Genomic DNA, 21,266 nt, shown 5'->3' on the forward strand with positions numbered 1-21,266 from the left:
GCCAAGGCTGCCAACCTGAGTTCAATCCCTGGCATCTCCATAGTAGAGGCAGAGAACTGGCTATTGCATGATGCCCTCTGACCTTTCTAAGTGTGCTGCACGGCACACACTCTCACAAACACCAATAAATACTTGTTTTTAAATCTTTTATTCATTTTACATATCAACCACAGTTCCCCCTCCCACCCCTCCTCCTGCTTCCACCCCCACCCCCACCCCCGCCTGCTCCCCAACCCAGCCCCATCCCCTCCTCCAAAAGGGTGGGTAAGGCCTTCCATGGGGAGTCAACAAAGCCTGGTGCATTAAGTTGAGGCAGGTCCAAGCTCCTCCCCACATCAAGGCTGAGCAAGGTGTCCCAGCATAGGGAATGGACTCCAAAGAGCCAGCTCATGCACCAGGGATAGATCCTGATCCCACTGCCAGGGGCCCCTCAAACAGACCACGCTATACAACTGTCTCCCACACGCAGAGGGCCTAGTTTGGTCCCATTCAGGCTCCACAGCTGTGGGTCTAGAGTTCCTGAGTTCCCACCAGCTTGGTTCAGTTGTCTCTGTAGATTTCCCCATCATGATCTTGAACCCCCTCACTCAGTGGGAGTGCAAACTTGTACAGCCACTTTGGAAAACAGTATGGTGACTTCTTAGAAAATTGTTTTGTTTTGAGAAAGGGTCTCACTATGTAGCCTCACCTGGATTGGAACTCAGAGATCTGCCTACCTCTGGGACTACCAGAGTGCAGAGATTAAAGGCATGTGCCACTGTGCCTGACATAAATTTAATTTTTTTAATGTAATTTCTTTTTTAACATTTATTATATATACAGTGCTTTGCCTGCATGTATTCCTGCGGCCACAAGAGGGCGCCAGATCTCATTATAGATGGTTGTGAGCCACCATGTGGTTTCTGGGAATTGAACTCAGGACCTCTGGAAGAGCAGCCAGTGCTCTTAACCTCTGAGCCATCTCTCCAGCCCTGTAAACGTAATTTCAAAAATATTTTGAAAGGGCTGGAGAGATGGCTCAGCTGTTAATGGCTAGGATATATATTTACATACATTTAAGTTTTATTTCATTTTATGTGTATGAGTGTTTTGCCCGCATGTATATAAGTGCACCATGTGTGTGCCTGGGGCCCACAGAGGTCCAAAGAGAGAGTTAGAAACCCTGGAGCTCAAGTTACAGATCACTGTAAATCACTATGTGAGTGCTGAGAACTGAACCCAGGTGCTCTGTAAGAACAAAAAAAGGCTCTTAACCACTGAGCCAACTCTTGAGCCCTGTCAAAAAATATTTTTAAAAAAATCACAATGGCCAGACGGTGGTGGCGCACGCCTTTAATCCCAGCACTCGGGAGGCAGAGCCAGGCGGATCTCTGTGAGTTCGAGGCCAGCCTGGTCTACAGAGCGAGATCCAGGAAAGACTCCAAAACTACACAGAGAAACCCTGTCTCGAAAAACAAAAAACAAAAAACAAAAAAACAAAAAAAAAAATCACAGTGGGAGCCCCTACCCTTTTGGAGGAGGGGATGGGGGGTGGGTGGGGGGGAGTGGGAGGAGGGATGAAAGGGGGATCTGTGGTTGGTATGTAAAATGAATAAAAAAATTTCTTTAAAAAAAAATCACATATACACAGAATCACTGATTACGGAGAGTGGGTTGTGCAGAGGTGCAGGGGATGCAGAGGAACGAGCACTCGGCCTATCATGGCAGCGCAGTGAGGGGTGACGGACTGCAGAGAACTCCAGGGGAGGTGGAGACAAGCGGAGAGGCGCCACGGTGTTCTAGAGTGAGAGGGGGTCAAGGGCAAGTCTCCCGTATGGGAAAAGACGCTCCCTTCCCATTCACGCCGGCAGTCTGCTCCTACCTCCAGATCCATGTAGACGGCACTGATGGCCACCTTGGTGCCTTGTCGGTAGATGGTCTTCTGGTCCTTTCTGAGCATCTGCTCAGTGGTCAGGCCTAGAAAATAGAAGGGAGACTAGAGTCACACGGGGACTTGGCCTAACATCACAACGGCAAAGACAAGGAGAATGGGAAGTGGGGTTCCTCCTAGGGGCAATGAACAGGAGCAGTAAGTGAAGATGTAATTACATAGAGGATTACTTAGATAATCAGGTCACGGGCTGGACAGATGGCTCAGCAGTTAAGAGCACTGCCTGCTCTTCCAGAGGGCCAGGGTTCAATTCCCAGCACCCACATGGCAGCTCACAACTGTGCACAACTCCAGTTCCAGGGGAGCTGACACCTTGTTCTGTCTTCTGTGTGCACCAGACATACACATAGTGCACAGACATACATGCGGGCAAAACACACATCCATATGAAATAAAAAATTAAATAAAATGATGATAATGATCAGGTCACAAGAGTTGACTGGGACTTTGTAGGAGGGTGAAAGAAGAGGGTTTACTGGACGTGGTGGTGCACACCTGTAATCCCAGGGCTCTGGAGGAAGAGGCAGGGATGAGTCTGAGAGCAGCCAGGTCTACATCATGAATTCCAGGCTGGCTAGTTACATAGTGAGACCGCCTCATTAAAATAAACACACCACTCAAACACAAGCAAACGACAACCCAGAACCAACAGCACAGAGGCTCCGACTCTTCCCCAGCCTCCTCTCGGCCCGTCGTTCTTTATTTATTTACGAGTTTTGCCCGGGATCACACCTGGGGCCTTGTACATGCTGGGCAAGTGCCTGTTCTTCAGCTGCATCCTCGGCTCTGAGGCTTTCTTCCTTTCTATGTTCTCTTAACTTTCTAAAAGTACATGTAGCACTGCTATTTCCTCCTTTTGCTTTTTTTATACCAACAGGTAGAAGATTATGGAAGTTTTTGGTTCTCCTTGTCCTTTGAACAGACACTGAATTACTTATTCTTCCTCTAACAACACAGCTTCTGATCTGATAGCTTACCGCATCCCATATATGTTATTATGTCCTAAATTCGGATAACTAACTCTCCCAACCCCACCCCATACATGTTATTATGTCCTACATTCTCAGATGACCCTGGGACTCTTTACGATGTTTTATTCTTTGAGAATTTCATACAATGTTGATCATATCCACCCCCCCCCAACAGTCTCAGACCTGCCCACCTTGCTGCTCACCTACGTCCAGCTCTTTTCTTTTTATATCCAGCAAGCCCAATTTGTGCTGTGCATATAGTCTTGGATTGTTTGTTTTGTTTTGTTTTCCAAGACAAGGTTTCTCTGTGTGTAGCCCTGGCTGTCCTGGAACTCACTCTGTAGACCAGGCTGGCCTCAAACTCAGAGATACACCTGCCTCTGCCTCCCAAATTCTGGGATTAAAAGTGTGCGCCACTACCTCCTGGGTAGTCTTAGCTTTTTTAATCCTTTTTTTATTTGTTTTTGTTTTTTTTTTTTTGGTTTTTCGAGACAAGGTTTCTCTGTGTAGCTTTGCGCCTTTCCTGGGACTCACTTGGTAGCCCAGGCTGGCCTCGAACTCACAGAGATCCGCCTGGCTCTGCCTCCCGAGTGCTGGGATTAAAGGCGTGCGCCACCACCGCCCGGCTTTTATTTGGTTTTTTGAGACAGCGTTTCTCTGTGTAGCTTTCACTTTGGAGATAGGGTCTCCTCATATAGACCAAGCTGTCCTTCCACTCACTTGATAGCTTAGGCTGCCCTGAACTTCCTATCTTCCCACCTGGGCTTTGCCAGTGCCGGGATTATAGCACAGGCTCCTACCCCCAGCCCTTCACCCTCTTCCAGACTCAGGATGACTGACTGATCGTTCACAAGCAGACACATAAGCCACTCGTTTCTCTGTGGTATAAGAGTAAACCGTTTTAATGCTCTGAAATCGTCCTGACAGCTTTTCAGAGACAATGTTCAAAGCCTGCCCACTGACTTTCTCATACAGAAAATCCATCGCACCTGAGACATCAAACTTTGCCTTTTGCAGAGAATCAAAGATGTCCTTTCTCTGGGGAAGATCTGGGAAGAGAGCCTCCAGCTTTTCTACATACTTGCTGTCCTTTGGGGTTGCCTTTCCAATTTTGGCATCCATGTTGACACAGTCCAGGATGATGGTACCTATGAAGGGATAGGAAGAACAGGAGTCCTTTGAGTGGACCCTCCACTCACACCCACTAGCATACACATAATTCCAAACCCGATGGACACAACTCAGTGCATCCAGGGCCAGCCCATGAGGACAAAACCATCACTTGGACTGACCGTGTCCTCAGTGAGACCTCCCAAAGTAAAATGCAATGAAGAGCATGGGAAGATGGACAAGCAGCCCGAACACGGGGCGGAGGGACGGCTGAGCAGCTAAGAAAGAGCACTGGCTGTTCTTACAGAGGACCCGGGTTTGAGTCCCAGAACCAACACGGCAGTTTACAATGGACACTCCAGGCTCAGGATATCTGAGACTCTCTTCTAGCCTCCTTAGGTACCAGGCATGTACACCATGTAGACAGACAGACAGACAGACAAAACACCCAAACATATAAAAGCAAATAAGTAAAATAAAAAGAAGCCTGTGCATCCTAGGCCTTATGGATTTCACAACCTCAGAAGGAATCCAGCTCCTCAGCAAGCCAAATTCCATCACAGGATCTTTTTTTTCCCCGTACATTTTTACTTATTCTTTGAAAATTTCATATTCTTCCCCCCTCTCCCAGCTCCACCTCCACCTCCCTACCCACCCAACGGCATGCTCTTTCTCCCAAATAAGCAGGTAGGAGCTGGAGAGAGGGCTCAGGTTAAGAGCACTGGCTGCTCTTCCAAAGGACCCAAGTTCAATTCCTAGTACCAACATGGCAGTTCACAATTCTGACACCCTCTTCTGGCATCTGAGGGTACCAGCAAAACATACATCCACATAAAAAATTTTAAACTTTTTAAAAAAGACATAAACAAACAAACAAACAAAAACCAACCCATGGAGTATGGTTTTTGTTGGCCAAGTACTTCTAAGGAAGAAGCCTGCCCCAGAGTGTGTTGGATATACCTAGTGTCACTCCACTGAAGAAAACGGATTCCCCTCTCTCAGTAGCTACAGATTTCAATAGCTTCTTGGCTACAGCTGAGGCTTTGTGCCCTCTTCCCTCTGTGTTTGGATTTTGTCTTCCATCAGGGGATCTTACTGTTGGAAGAGACTGCCTGTCTAATCTAATTAGCCTCGGCACGTACACACCCCATGGAAAGGTGGAGAGCTGCTCAGACATAACCGTTTCCTGTGTCTTTGGTGGGTCCTTCTGTGAAACAGAGCTGCAGATGGGAACTGCCCAGGTCAGTTGCCCTGTGCCTCCTTCCCACTTTCTCCAACACAAATCCCCAGGAGTGAAACGATGCCCACGCACTGCAGAAGAACCCTTGCCCTCTGGATGAGCCGACGGCTTTAAGAGCACATAGTTACAAGTAAGGCCGCAAGCGGCTAGACTTTCTGCCCCCTTTTAGGATGGGAGCAAAGAACCACTCAGGTCCTAACCCAAAACTGATCCCTTACCATGCAGTAGGGAGGCAGTTTGTCTGTCCAAGATCTCTGGTGCCCCCTGCAGGATTCTCTCGGCCACCAGGGTAGCACAGGACCCCACCAGCTCAACTGACACATGACAGGGAGGGCAGTGTTTCTGCTCAATTGGTCGATGGTCCAGCACCTCCACTACAGCCTCCTCCAGAGCTGCGTCACTTCTGGGGAGGGCGGTGGATCACAGAAAACAGAAAGAAAGCGAAGTACATCAGTGCCCCAGCTGCCAGAACCAATCTCCACCATAAAGAAAAGTGTGGGTGTCTCAGGCAAATACACAGAGGTCACTTTTGCCTGGGCCTTACTTAACCGCTCTACTCTCTTCAATGTGGTATCTGAAACGGCATTTTAAACGGCACGAAATGAACTCTGTGAAGTGTTTGAAGTTACTGTCCGGGTTGCCAATCCAAATGAACTCTGACACTCAACAGAACCTTGTCCTTTTGACAATCAAACACCGTGTAGGTCACCAGGTTAGGGCTTTTCCCCACGCCTGCCTTTCCAGGCCTGTGCTACGCCCTCAGTATCCTCTGTCTAGATGTGTCAAGCCTCCTCACCAGTCATCCACTTTTCAACTAAAGGCTCATTAAAACCTTCAAACGCTTCCTGAATGATCACTTGAAAAACAAAAACAAAAAAAACTTTACTCTGTTAGGACCTGAATAAATATAACTAACAAGTTTTCTGCTACCTAAAATAAAGTCCAACCTCCTTAGAAGGCCCTACAAGGCCTCCATGGTCTGGCCCTCCCCCTCAGTCTCATCAACTCATGGCTTACCTTTCCCACATAGTTCATGCTCAGCTGCGCAAAACAAGTCCCAGATCCCCAGCTCAGGGTGCAATTTCATGCCTGCCTGGCTTCTCGCCTCCATTACTTCCCCCTTCAGCCACTTTCCCACCCCTGTAGGGGACAATCACCAAATTCTCTGTGTAGACCAGGCTCAAGTCAGCGCCTCTACAGAATCTTGACGTCCTCAGTTTCCCTCCAGTACGATGAGTTACGTCCATGTCTATTCTGTCAAGTCCCACCGTCCTCTGGAGTGACAGTTACACTTGCCTCCAGCACCCCACTACGATGATCTGTGTGCTTACTGCTCTCTTCCTGACTGAAAGAGGCATGAACACCGTCACCTTCATCCACTTCAGAAAAAGGTTTTCATGAGTCAATTCACGGATGCCCTGAGGTACCTACCCATCACTTCTTGCTATAACCACAGTGTGCTCAAGGGGAAAACAGACTTTTTTTTTTTTTTTTTTTTTTTGGTTTTTCGAGACAGGGTTTCTCTGTGTAGCTTTGCGCCTTTCCTGGAACTCACTTGGTAGTCCAGGCTGGCCTCGAACTCACAGAGATCCGCCGGCCTCTGCCTCCCGAGTGCTAGGATTAAAGGCGTGCACCACTACCGCCCGGCCCGAAAACAGACATTTTTAAGAACAGCAGGAGCCAGACACACTTAGGCAAATCTCATACTCATGTTGCTTTCTGGCAGCTTTTTCTAGTCCTAAATTAGAAGTGGAATTATTATAGATGTACACATTTGTTGCACAGACATGACTGAGATATTTATAGAGTCTACTAGAACATATTATTCTTGTGTTTCAAAACACCAAAAAGTTTTGACATGGGAGGCAGATTTACGTTATTTTGAATGATTATTTAGTTTGAACTCACTATACATTTTTATTTCTTTATATCATAAACATCACGAGAGAAATGGCACTATTTTTAATAGGTTTTTCATATTGGATATGACCCATCAATTATAGCTAGCTTCTGAGGCAGATGGATTTCTGAGTTTGAGGCCAGCCTGGAATACATAGTGATTTCCGGGCCAGCCAATGCTGCACAGGGAGACCCCATCTCACACAAAATGCAAACCAAGCAAAGAAATAAAAAACAACAACGAACGCCGGGCAGTGGTGGCGCACGCCTTTAATCCCAGCACTTGGGAGGCAGAGGCAGGTGGATCTTCGTGAGTTCGAGGCCAGCCTGGTCTACAGAGCGAGATCCAGGAAAGGCGCAAAGCTACACAGAGAAACCCTGTCTCGAAAAACCAAAAAAAAAAAAAAAAAAAAAAAAATTGGACTCTGCGACTCCAGAAGGCAGATCCTTCTGCGTCTTTCTGTGTCATTTGTCAGAGTCTAACAGCGCAGGATGAGCAGCCACTTCATTGACTTAATCTCCATCTACGTACTTGGGTAAGACGTGATGGTCAACAAGGGTGAGGGTGAGCTGGCCAGCCTGGTGCAATGTGTGGAGGTCGATCTCATCCCGGAAAATCAGCGCAGCCTCTGGAATCTGAACCTTCTGGAGGAAGAAGACATTGTCCCCTCGTAGAGGAAGCTCAGAACGATTTATGTTTAAAACTGGTATAAAGATTTCTCCTGCTTCCGCCGTCTAGTAAAGGAAGTAAAAAGAAGGCATCCTAAGGTTGTGGAAACAGCAAGAAAAAGTAACAAGATTGGGCTTTGGGTTTACTCCCTGCACATATGTAAAAAAAAAACCCAAAGGGGACATGATCTGGGGTTGAATTACCTCACCTTCTTACTACCAATTACCAAGTCTATAAAGATAAAAGGATAACTTGCTTTTCAAACTGGGGAATCAAACCCAGAGCCTTGACCGTGGAAGCACATAGTCTAGGACTGTTCTGAGAGGATGGCCCTTGTTCTCCTTCTTAGCAATAACATGGAAATCAACAAATTGTCTTATGGGAAAGACCTGGGTATAGACTTCATGATACAGGAAAGAGATTATCAGCCCTTAAAAGCTAACCTAGGATGGGGCCAGAGAGATTGCTCGGCAGTTAAGAGACTGGCTGCTCTTCTAGAGGACACAGGTTCTATTCCCAGTACCCTCATGGCAGCTCACAACTATCTATGTCTCTGGTTCCAGGGGATCTGATGCCCTCTTCTGGACTCTGAGGGCACCTGGCATACGCACAGTGCATAGACATACATGCAGGCAAAACACCCATACATATAAAATAAGAATAATTTTTTTAATTGACCTGGATTGGCAGGGATGTAGCTTAGTTGGTATCATACTCACTTGGCATGCAAGAGGCCTAGGAATTCCCAACACTGCATAAACAGGATGGTGGTCTATGCCTGTAATCCCAGCACCCAGGAGGTGGAGGTGAGTGCCTTAAATCCCAGCACTTGGTTGGCAGAGGCAGGTGGATTTCTGAGTTCCAGGCCAGCATGATCTACAAAGCGATTTCCAGGCCAGTCAGGCAGTTACACACAGAGAGAAACCCTGTCTCGATAAAACAAAACAAACAAAAAAATTCAGTGTCACCCTCAGCTACCTAGTGAGTTCCAGGTCAATGTGAAATAAATGAAAGCCTGTCTCAGGGAAGAAAAAAAAAAAGGAAGAAAGATAATCTGGGAAGAAAACTACCAGATCATTGGTATCCATAAGGAACTCAATAATAAGCTATTTAAATGTAACTTTAGGGTTTTACAAACCCTTGGTGTTGTTCGAATGAGTTATTCCCCCATGGGCTTATATGTTTGAATGCTTAGTCATCAGGGAGTGGCACTACTTGGGAGGGACTAGGAGGTGTGGCCTTATTGAAGGAAGTGTGTCACTGGGCTTTGAGGTTTCAAGGGCCCAAGGCAGGCCCAGTGGCTCTCTCTTCTTGCTGCCTGTGGATCTGAATGTAGAACTCTTTTGTTGTTGCTGTTGTTGTTGTTGTTTTGTTTTTTTGGTTTTTTGAGACAGGGTTTCTCTGTGTAGCTTTTCGCCTTTTCCTGGATCTCACTCTGTAGACCAGGCTGGCCCCGAACTCACAGAGATCCGCCTGCCTCAGGCCTCCCGAGTGCTGGGATTAAAGGCGTGCGCCACCACCGCCGGCGATGTAGACCTCCTAGCTCCTCTCCAGCACCATGTCAATCTGCATGCTGCCGTGCTCCTTGCCATGATGAAAATGGACTAAACCTCTGAAACTGTAAGGGAGCTCCAATTAAATGCTTTCTTTTATAAGAGTTGCCATGGTCATAGTGTCTCTTCATAGCAAGAGAAAGACATTCCTCAAAACACATGTATACACTCCAGATAGTAACACAGCACTCAACAAAGGGGTCTTTACTTCTGTTATGCACAGGTGCATGTGCACCTGCATAAGCATGTGTAGAGGTCAGGGGACAACCTCAGGTGTCATTCCTAAGGCACCAGCACACCCCCCACCCCATTCCGAGACAGGGTGACAATTGCCTGAAACTCACCAGGTAGGCTAAGTGGCTGGCCACCGAGCCCGGGGGATTTGCCCGTCTGCCCCACTAGTGCTGGGATGAGAAGGGAGTGCCACCGTGCCCGACTTTTTCTGTGCGGGTTCTGGGGCTCAAACTTGGGTCTTCATGCTTGCACATCAAGGCCTTTATTGACCGAGCTATCCCCACTATTCTCCAACTTGATTTTCTTTTTTATTGATTTATTCATTTTATTTTACATTTGAGTATTTGGCCTGTGTGTTGTATGTGTGCCACATGTGTGCTTGGTGCCCGTGAAGGTCACAAAAGGGCATTGGATCCCCTGGCACTGGAATTCTAAATGGGTGTGAACTACCGGACAGGTGCTGAAGAACTGAACTCTGGTCCTCTGAGCTACCTCTCCAGCCCCTTGTTTTGTTTTTTTTTAATGAGACAGGCTAAACCTTACTCTCTTGCCTCATGCTTCCAAGGCCTTACAGATACGTGTTGTAACACCTAGCTGAGACTTAACTTCAGTTTAGCCAATGCTAAAATTTTTTGTTTGTTTGTGTTTTTTTGAGACAGGGTTTCTCTGTGTATCAGCCCTGGCTGTCCTGGAACTCTCTCTGTAGACCAGGCTGACCTCAAACTCACAGATCCATCTACCTGTGCGTCCTGAGCATTGGGATTAAAGGTATGCATTACCACTGCCCAGCACTAATGCTAAATATTATTAAGTGGCAGAGCTGGGTCTTGAATCCAAGTCTTTTCACTCTAAGGGGCTATTTCTTGGTACTCACCTTTGTTAGGTAAAAAGCCAGGGCAAGAGCAGACACCATGGAGTCTAAGTCACAGGCTTCATTTCCCAGCACAACATGCAGAGGCCTGGACTCCTGGAGGGAAGGAGAAAGTCATAAAACCATCTCTGTATTTCCGTTACCTCACACTCGAGTGGGGCATCACGTACATCTTCTCACCGACCTTCCGAGGATACGATACCACCAGTGGGATTGGCAAAGTGGCTCAGCTAGGCTGTGAGCAGTTATAAACATCCAGTTGGCAGAAAGGTGCTTTTCCTCTCCACTAACCCCGTCCCTGCGTGTTAACTCTCAGAACACCAAACAATGACCCGATTGCTTATGCTTCTTCAGGCTCTCACTGTCGTCAGAGACAGAATGTTCTGGAAATGGACAGTTATGCCATGCCCTCAAGGATACCAGGCCTAGTCTACCATCATTGCCTCTATTCTCAAAACAAAAGAATAACTTTTACATTTCTACGCTACGAAAAGTAAGCAGAGGCTTTGGATGTAAAGGTGAAAATACAATCTACAGCCAGCAAGAGGTTCAGTGGATAAGGGTGTTTGCCATCATCCAAGCCTGAGGACCTGAGCTGGACCCCTGGAATCCACACTGTGTGAGGTGAAAACCAACACTTGAAAGTTGTTCTCCAAACTCTATACCACGTGGTCCAGGAAACTGAATTTACAGGCTTGGTGGCAAGCGCCTCCACCCACTGAGCTACCTAGCCTGCCCACACTCGTTACTTTGTATGCTAACCTAAGAAAGTATACCCATAACCCACAATGAAAGTGTTGTCGCTGCTGCTGCTGCCGGAACGTCTCTGGATCTTTGTTTTGGTTTTAGAAGTCTGACTCTAGTCCAGATTGGCGTGGCTTGAACACTTATTTATTTAAATGAATTTGCGTGTGTATGAAAATGTGTGCATGTCTGAGCAAGCCACAGTGCCATGCAGAGGTCAAAGGGCAACCTCAGATGTCAGCTCTCTCCTTCCTCTTCTGAGGGAGGGCCTCTTGTTCAGGACTGCAGGTCCACACATTTCCAGGGATTCTCGTGTCCCTAATACCCATCTGGCTTTGCTGTAGGTGCACTAAGATTACAGATACATGTTGTAGCGTCTGTCTTTACATGGACTCTGGGGATTTGAACTTCTGTCCTCACATCTTCATGATTTTATTCAGTTAGCCATTGTCCTGGCTAGTTTTATGTCAATTTGACACAATAATCACTGGAGAAGAGGGAGCCTTGATTAAGAAAATGCCTTTAATCCCAGCACTCGGGAGGCAGAGGCAAGAGGATCTCTGGCAGAGGCCAGCCTGGTCTACAAAGCAAGTTCCAGGACAGCCAGAGCTGTTACACAGAGCAACCCTGCCTCAAAAAACAAAAAGAAAATGCTTCTATAAGATCGGGCTGCAGGCAGACCTGTAGGACATTTTCTTAATTGGTAATTGATATGGGAGGGCCCAGCCCAGTATGGGTGCCATCTCTGGGTTGGTGGTCCTGGGTGCTATAAGAAAGCAGGCTGAGCAAGCCACGAGGAGCAAACCAGTAAGCAGCACCCTCCATGGCCTCTGCATCAGCTCCTGCCTCTAGGTCCCTGCCCTGTTTGAGTTCCTGTCCTGACTTCCTTCAGTGATGAACAATGAAGTGGAAGTGTGGCCAATCAACCCTTTCTTCCCCAGGGTGCTTTGGTCATGGTGTTTCATCACAGCAATAGTGACCCTGACTAGGCCATCTCCTCCAGCAGGAACTTTTGTGTTTTGTTTTGTTTTGAGACGGGATCTCACTATGTAGCTCTAGCTGGCCTTGAACTCATGCCTCTGTCCCCCGTCCCCCAGTGCTGGGATTAAAGGTATGTGCCACCATGTCTGGCACAGAACTTTGAAAAGTCCAGCAGCTGATAATGCAGAGGGACAGAGAACTGAAAACATTAACCTTGTTCCCATTCGTCTCCCGAGCTCTCTGCATTTTCAAAAACATTTGGACGACAGTGTCTATAATAGCAGACAGGCTTTGTTTTGTTTTTTCTTTATTTAAACATTTGAGGGTGCCATACATTATTCTAATACTTTTACACCTATTAATTGATCATTTAGTCTCCATAACAACCAAATGAGGCATGCACATACTTTAAGCATTATCATACTTGTAATCTCAGCAGTTGGGAGGTAGAGGCAGGCAAATCAGGAGTTCAAGTCCAGCCTCAGTTAAATATTAAGTTCCAGGCCAGCCCAGGCTATTTGAGTCCCTGTCTATAAAGGAAAATAATTATTATAATCATGATTTTGGGGTGCTGGGTATTGCATCTAGGGAATTGCATACACTGGACAAGCACTCTATTGAGCTCAACCCCTTACCCTTGAGGGTATTTGCTAAATAATCCAAACAGTTCTCAACATTTTGATCTTCCTACTTCAACCTTCCCAGCCCCGAGGTTACAGGCATGTACATCATGCCCGGCAGATGTATTGCTGGAGACTGAACCCTGGGCTGTGCATGCTAGGTAAGAACTCTAATCAACTGAGCTATATCTTCTGTCCTTAAGCTAGCTTACTTTTAAAATGGAAGGGGCCTGGGTATGGTGGCACATGCTTTTCATCTCAGCACTTGGGAGGCAGAGGCAGGCCTGTGAGTTTGGGGACAGCCAAGGCTCACAGTGAGACCCCATCTTAAAAAACATATCACCACCACCACACCACCCTCATCATCATCTATCCTGTGTGTGCGTGGAGAGCAGAGGATGACTTGAGGGGGCAGGGTCTCTCTTCCACCATGTGGATTCCAGGTATCCAATTCAGGTCATCAGGCTCGAATGAAATCAGACGAGGCCTACCAATCCGCGTAAGCTTCCTTCATTTCAATGCTGTTATTTTAGCTGGCTAGGCCTTTGCTGTAGGGGCTGTCCAGACGGGACAGAACATGTGACGGATCTCTGGCCTCTACCCAGTAGACGCAGATAGCACTGCAGTCATAACAATCAAAAACTGTCTCCACGCTGATAAGCCGCCACAGGCGAGGACGACTCGGTTTCCAGTAGGAACCAGCAAAGAGCAAAGCCACAGTGGCCTCTTGTCAGGGAATATGTGAGGCAGAGTTTAGTAAACTAGGAAAAGGGTTTGGTAGACTAAGACATAGCAAAGGCCACTTCTCAAGTAATACGACTTTAGGGAAAAGTCAGGGAGACCTACAGTCATTCTTAGACATGCGATCCTCCTCCCTCACCACAACAGTTTAGACTTCCAGGGGGTGCTCAGCCACAGGCAACTTTATTCTTAAGATTTATTGATGTTACACGTGTGGTGCTCTGCCTGATTACATACATGCACCATGTGTGTGCCTGGTGCCTGCAGAGGCCTTAGGAGGGCATTGGAACCTCTGCAACTGGAGTTACAGATGATTGTGAGCCGCTAGGTGGGTGCTGGGAGCCAAACCCAAGTCCTCTGCAAGAGCAGCGGGTGCTCTTCACACAGGACCTTCTCTCCAACCCTCACATGCAGCTACAAAACAGGCTGCTGCTTCCGTTCTGTGGTGCTGGAAACTGAACCTAGGAATTCGTGTGCGCTGGGCAAGTGCTCTAGCACTGACCTCTAAGCTGTATCCCACAGACAGGCTGCTTCTTTCAGTCCACTCTCTTCCCCTTTTATTTATACCACCAGACACACAAAAAGTGGAGCTTATTTGTCAGGCCTTTTGGGCAAAGGGTCCCTAGAAGATGTCTGCCCTGGAGATCTGCCCATGCTCATTTCTGTAGGCCTACTTCAAGAGTACGAAACCCTGGGGCCAGAGAAATGGCTTAGCAAGTGAAGGCCCTTGCTGCCAAGGGCAAAACCCTGAGTTCAATCTCCAGGCCTCATATGGTAGAAGGAGAACCAATTCTGACTCCTGCAAATTGTCCTCTGACCTTCCTATGTGTGCCATGACATACAGACACAAAGTAAACTAATCACTTTCTTTAAAAGTATGGACCCTTGTCAGGTGGGGTGGTTATACCCGTAATCTCAGTAGTAAGGAAGCTGAAGCCAGAGCATCACCAACTGGAGACCAGCCTGGACACACAGAGTGACAGGCCTGCCTGGGCTGCACAGCAAACCCTGTTCCAGACCAACAAACTATGAGCTGATGGACGGTGCCCGCCTGCAGTCTCACTCCATGGGGGGATGGCGACAGGAAGGCCAGAAGTCTTCTTGCATTGTAAGTTTGAGGCCAGCCTGTGTTGTGAGATTCTTGCCTCAAAAAGCCAAAGAAGCTGGGTACCAGTGGCGCACACCTTTACTCCCAGCACTTGGGAGGCAGAGGCAGGCGGATCTCTGTGAGTTTGAGGCCAGCCTGGGCTACAGTGCAAGATCCAGGACAGGCAACAAAACTACACAGAGAAACCATGTCTCCAAAAAACCAAAAAAATAAAAAATAAAATAAAATCATTTTGGAGATTTATTTTTACTTTGTGTGTTTAGGTATTTTGCTTGCACGTGTACCACATGTGTGCATTGCCCACAGAGACCAAAGAGGGAGTGGTATCTCTCTGACCTGCAGGTACAGACCACTGTGAACTACCAACTGGGTGCTGGTAATTGAGCCGGGGTCCTCTGGAAGAGCAGCTGGTGTTATTAACCACTAACCCATCGCTCTAGCCTCAATTTTTTTTTTTTTTGTAATGTTTTGTTTTTTAAGATCGAGTCTCGTTTCAGACTTAGAACCATCCTGCCTCAGCCTTCCTAATGCTGGGATTCCATATGTAGACCACCACACACGGCAACACTAGATTCTTTTACAAAGCAATAAGAAAATTCTATACCCAAGATCCCAGCCATATGGCACAATATCTCCTTTGACTTCTAAGACTAGATAAGTCCCTCTGTCTCCTAGACACCAAGGACTGCCCAGATGGCTGTGGACCAAAGTGACAGGAAAGCCCTAGAGATAAGTGGCTTAGAGAGAGCAGGAAGTGGGTTGTAAACATGACAGAAAGGCCACGTGTCCCACGTGGAGGGAAGGGTAAGAGACAAGGGGCAGGCTGAGTAAGGAGTTCTAGGAAGCGATCAGAGAACCTTTCCAAATTCCTGTGACAGTGCAGCTGAACCATGGCCAGTCAGATCCCCAGCATGGGAGGAAGGTAAAGAAAAGTGGGGGGAAGGGACCAAGGCCACACCGTGAAGGAGGAGGAACGAGTGTCAAGCTCTGGTGCTCAGTCCAAGCCCGGAGCAGACAGCAGGGACGCTCTGCCACTTGTGGCAGGTCCTGGACCCTACTGACAAAAGATGTGTATCCTCTTCTTTTCTCGTTCCTGGCCAGCACCCTCCTGCCCTGCACCCCCAACCTTACCCACCGTTACCCAAGACTGCCCGGACTATGTGCCCACCAAAAACCATGACGTGTGCATGCCCTGCGAGGCCCTCTGGGCTCTATTCAGTCTCTGGAAGCAGCAGAACGCCAGTTGGACAATCACAGACCAGGGCTGAATCTAACCTTGCTTCTTACTTGATATGGGGTCCTGGTTCCTACATGAAAATGAGGGCAGGGCTGGCAAGATGGTCAGCGGGCCAAGGCTGCCAATCACGACAACCTGAGTGCAGTCCCTCGAACCAACACGGTGGGAAGAGTTTGGAGTCTTGCAAGCTGTCCTCTGACCTTTACAGATATGCTGCGGCATGCTCCCCACCCCCGCAAAATAGACAAATAAATGTTAACAATTTTTATTTTATGGGCTAGGGATGGCTCATGTAGTATTCTTGAAGAAGACCCAAGTTTGGCTCTCAGCCACAACACTGAGTGGTTCAAAATGGCTAGTAACTCCAGCTCCCAGGGATGCTCCGCCCTCTTCTGGCTTCTGAGGGCGCCTCTATTCACATGCACATCCCTACACATAGATGCACACATATACATCTAATTAAAAAATACATTTTTTCAAGACAGGGTTTCTCTGTATAGCCCTAGCTATCCTGGAACCAATCTTTAGACTAGGCTGACCTTGATCTCAGGGATCCATCTGCCTCTGCCTCCAAGTGCTGGGACTAAAGGCATGTGCCACCACTACCTGGCTTCAGCTAATTTTTTTTTTTTTTTAATGAGGATAAGTTGGGCATGTTGGTGCACACCTTTAATCCCTGTACTTTGGGGCTGAGGTGGAAGGACTATAGCAACTCTGAGGCTAACCTGAGCTACATAATGAGTTCTCAGCCAGTCTAGACTATGGATGAGGCTATAGAACAGCAAAAGAGGTAACCTTGTTTCATGCCACTGTATGGATTAAATGAGGCATCACCTAAGAGCCTCCTCTGCAGATGGAGCACCCCCTCCTTCTTCTTCCTCTGCTCCTCCCTGCCCAAGCTGGTGCCACCTTTAAAAAACCCCCATCCCAGTGACGCCTTCCTTAGGGTCGGCAAGTGATCCTCCCCGTCTCTAGCTTCCCACAGCTGAGTTCTCAGGAAAGACGATACCTTCCGGGGTTCAGTACCTTTTCACGAATGTGTACTCTTAATTCCTAACACAGCTTAGGTCCAAACTAGGAGATCCTTGAGAGTGAAAAGGGGTACTCTTCAGGGTTATGCTCCAGAAAATGAAGACTCCTGGGTGCATGGCTGCCCCCAACTTAGAAGGCACTGTCCTCTTCAACTAGGAAAAATACGTAACTCTCACCTCCAACCCACCTCTCCACCAGCTGAATACACAGGCCACACGGTGTTCGTTTTCTAACTAGAGGAAGGGTTCAGGGAAAATACAGCTAAACTTAGCAGCATGAGAAACCCGAGCTGCCAATGGAAGAAACAGAATCCGAGAGCCACAGGAAACAGACTTTTTTTTTTTTTTTTTTTAGACAGGATCTAGCTATGTTGACCTGGCTGGCCTTGAACTCACAGAGATCGGCCTGCCTTTGCCTGGGATCAAAGGCATGTGCCACCAAACCTACCTACTTTCCCTGCATCCCTGGCTGACCTAGCGTTCACTGTGTAGGCCAAGCTGGTAACTGAACTCCTGGCCGTTCTGCTGCTTCTACCTCCCAAGTGCTGGCGTTACAGCATGTGCCACCATGGCCAGTCTCTCTCCGCAGCTCTGGCTGTCCTAGAATTCGATATGCTGCAGACCAGCTGGTCAAAGGTGTGAGCCACCACACCCGGCCAAAAAACTCTCCGAAAGAAAGAAAGGGGCAGACTATGGCTCACTGGGTAAAGGTGCGTGCTATCCAGCCTGGTGGCCTGAGTTCGGTCAGTGGGACCCACACGGTGGAGTGTTAAATCTTGAAACCTGTCCTCTGACCTCCAAATGTGCACTGTGGCATGTGAGCGTGTGTGCACTCAATAAATTAGTGTAATATAAACAAGATTTTAAAGGAGGGAGGCTGGAGAGATGCTCAGTGGTTAAGAGCACTCATTCTCGCAGAGAACCCAGGTTTGGTCCCCAGCTCCCACATAGTGGCTCACAACCATCCATAACATCTATTCCAGGAGATCTGGCACCCTCTTTAACCTGAGGGCATCATTCATCCACATAAAATAAAATAAATGAATCTTAAAAAAAAATTTTAAGAGGAGGAGAAGAAGAAAAGATCCATTAGTTAAAATAACACATCCTAATGTTTTATGGCCTAGATTGCTAAGAAAACCACTTCCCAGTCCAGTGGTGGTGGCGCACGCCTTTGATCTCAGCACTCAGGAGGCAGAGGCAGGTGGATCTCTGTGACTTCCAGGCCAGCCTGGTCTACAGAGCTAGTTCTAGGACAGCCAAGGCTATACAGAGAAGCCCTGTCTCAAAAAAAGAAGAAGGAGAAGGAGAAGGAGAAGAAAAGAAAAGAAAAGAAAGACAGACAACCGCTTCCCGTCTGAAGCTGAGCATGTCCTGACAGCTACTCTCCACAGTTTTAACAAAGGGGAGGGGCAGACCAGACAACACCCTCACCCCCACCCCCCTCACCCCGAGAAAATGAGAGGACTCTGACAAAGGACAAGCAGCTACTCCCGATTGCAGCCTCATGCCTGAGAAGTGTACCTTTGTTCCTAGCTCAGCCTGAGATGTAGCCCCACCCCAGAGAAAAGCGCTCTTCCTGCCGGAAGTGCAAGATGGGTCTGTCACTAGAAATAGGAGCCCACTTAAAAAAGCAGGCTTCCTTTCTCTCTCTTCCCACTACTTTCTTATTTTTGTTGTTCTTTTGTTTTGTTTGCTATTGTTTTCAAGACAAGGTCTCACTAGGTAGCTTTTGCCGTCCCAGAATTCTCTATGTAGCCCAGGCTGGCCTCAGACTCACAGAGATCCGCTTGTCTCTGCCTCCCCAGTGCTGGGATCAAAGGTGTGCTCCACTCTACTCAGCTTCTTTCTTTTCTTTCTTTCTTTCTTTCTTTCTTTCTTTCTTTCTTTCTTTCTTTCTTTCTTTCTTTCTTTCTTTTTTTACACAGCCCAGGCTGGCCTGGAACTTGCTCTGTAATCTAGGTTAGCCCCTAACTTGGGGTCTTTCCACCTCAACCTCAGCTCCCGAGGCCAGCTATGTAGATTTCTTTCAAGTGGAACATGCCATTGTCCTTGTGGCAGAGGTTACAGAAAAGTTCTCTGGTGTCACATACTAAAAATATGGCATTCCAGGAGAACTGGCTGCGTATCAGCTGTCTCCGGCCTGTGCAAAAGCCAAGCATTCACAGCTCCACACAAGTCAATGGTGTGTCTGTCTGATCTGGTCTCTTTCCACAGGCAGATGTGAGGGTGACAGGGCTGAGACATCCGTCATCCCATTGATCACCAGGACTCATTCTGCGGATCTACCCTGCTAGGCCAGAGTCCAGCCTCCTCCTTCCCCGCCCCATGCACATCACTCCAGAAGAAGCACTGGCCCTCCCTCGCAGAGGCCAGCCCTCTCTATCAGCAGACTGCTCTTCGGTCCAGGGTGTACACGTAGTGTCCTCCTCTGCTTGACCCTGCAAACCAGCTCTTGTTTGTTTGACACAAGGTCTCTGTGTAGCCCTTAATGTCCTGGAATTTGCTATGTAGACCAGGCTGGGATTAGGATCTCTTTATACAAGGAACACCAGGCTGGAGAGAGCTCAGCAGTTCCTAGCACCCACATGGAGTGGTTCACAACAGATCCAGGGGATTTAATAATACCGTCTTCTGAACTCTAAGGGTGCACGTGGCAGATAATCACAGATATACACACACATACACATAAATTTCTTTTAAAAAGGAAACAGATTTCTGGGGGAACTGGATGGAAAGGGGAAAAAAAGGCCTTTATCTTTTCTACTTTGTATCTGTTTTGTGCTTCAATGTTTTCCTTATGTAATATTTCTATAATTAAAATTAATTAGAATGACTGGCATCTTCCAGCATATACTGCTACTGGCTTATAATTAATATTCTTAGAATCTCATGTTCAACTTACGCCCTGCCCTAGCGAGGCTGTGTGCTGAGACGATTCCAAGGCTCCTTTAGAAGGAAGCACACAGGTTCACAAAGGGCTAGCCTTTGCTCCTTGGAGGAGGAGTGCGGAGGACTGGGACAGTGTAATACTGGAAAAGCCAAATCTATTGCCAAACTTCATAACAGTGTAGATGAGCTGTTACCTGGGGGAAACGGGTAAGGAGGGCTGAGGTGGTCTGGAAGAAAATGGTCCCCAAAGGGAGTGGCACTATTAGGAGGTGGCCGTGTTGGAGGAAGGGCGTAACTGTGGGGGCGGGCTTTGAGTTCTCCTATGCTCAAGCTACTCCCAGCGTCACGGGGCACTTCCTGTTGCCTGTAAGGTGTAGGACCCTCAGCTACTTCTCCAGCACCGTGTCGTCTGCCTGCACACCACCATGTCCTACCATGATGATAGTCTGCCTGCACACCACCATGTCCTACCATGATGATAGTCTGCCTGCACACCACCATGTCCTACCATGATGATAGTGGACTGAACTTCTGAACTGTAAGCCAGCCACCACAATTAAATGCTCTCCTTTATAGGAATTACTGTGGTCATGGTGTCTTTTCATAGCAACAGAACACTGACTAAGACAAGGGTAAATGCTGGAAAGAAGATTCGTGCTTTTGGGTAAGGTTTCAGGTCCAGGGCCCTTCACTAAGTGGTGGGAAAGAGAATAGTTACTTCCACGATGCTGGAAAAGCCCCAACAGGATAGCACTCAGAATGATGTGAAAAACACTCTACATTAGTGTCTGGAGACACAACAGCTAAGAGTGCTTGCTGTTCTTCCAGGGTACAGAAATTTTGTTCCCAAGGACCCAAGTCAGGCGGCTCACAACTGCCTGTAACCCAGTTCCAGGGGGTCCAACACCCTCTTCTGGTTTCCTTGGATACATGCATGCATGTGCACAGACACACATACACACACACACACACACACACACACACACACACACACACACACAAATACTTAGGAACTGAAAGGATGGTTCATCAGTTAAAAGTGCTTATTTCTCTCCCAAAGTTCCATTTGTGGGATTGCTCACAATCTCCCGTAACTTCAGCTCCAGGGAATATGGGACCTCTAATCTCCGGAGGCACCGACATTCACATGTACACACACAAATAATAATAATAAAAAAAATTGCCAGGAAGTGTTGTTGCACGCCTTTAATCCCAGCACCCTGAGGCAGAGGCAGGTGGATCTCTGAGTTTGAGACTGGTCTGGTCTACATAATACCAAGCCAGCCAGGGCTACAAAGTGAGACCCTGTCTCATGTAAATAAAATTAAACAAATAAAGCTGGGCATCACAGTAGAGTCCCATAATCCCAACACTTGGGAAGTAGAAGCAGGAGGACCAGGAATTCAAGGTCAACATTGGCTACCCTGGGACCTC

General features: G+C 47.6%; 1 protein-coding gene across 3 annotated transcripts in view; it reads right to left on the minus strand.

Annotated features, from left to right (window-relative positions):
• Nucleotides 1-21,266, minus strand: part of Prune1 (prune exopolyphosphatase 1) — a 31,811-nt gene that overhangs the window by 8,592 nt on the left and 1,953 nt on the right. The window contains exons 2-6 of one of the 3 annotated variants that reach the window (XM_059265851.1): nucleotides 10,482-10,574; nucleotides 7,683-7,885; nucleotides 5,470-5,654; nucleotides 3,891-4,049; nucleotides 1,862-1,956 (exon numbers count right to left, since the gene is read on the minus strand). In XM_059265851.1, the coding sequence (XP_059121834.1) occupies nucleotides 1,862-1,956; nucleotides 3,891-4,049; nucleotides 5,470-5,654; nucleotides 7,683-7,885; nucleotides 10,482-10,574 (735 nt within the window). Of the gene's footprint in view, nucleotides 1-1,861; nucleotides 1,957-3,890; nucleotides 4,050-5,469; nucleotides 5,655-6,408; nucleotides 6,597-7,682; nucleotides 7,886-10,481; nucleotides 10,575-21,266 lie in introns of those variants that run through there. The other 2 variants (XM_059265852.1, XM_059265853.1) reach the window with 2 other exon arrangements.

This window comes from Peromyscus eremicus, chromosome 6 (assembly GCF_949786415.1).
Source record: "Peromyscus eremicus chromosome 6, PerEre_H2_v1, whole genome shotgun sequence".
Taxonomy (NCBI): domain Eukaryota; kingdom Metazoa; phylum Chordata; class Mammalia; order Rodentia; family Cricetidae; genus Peromyscus; species Peromyscus eremicus.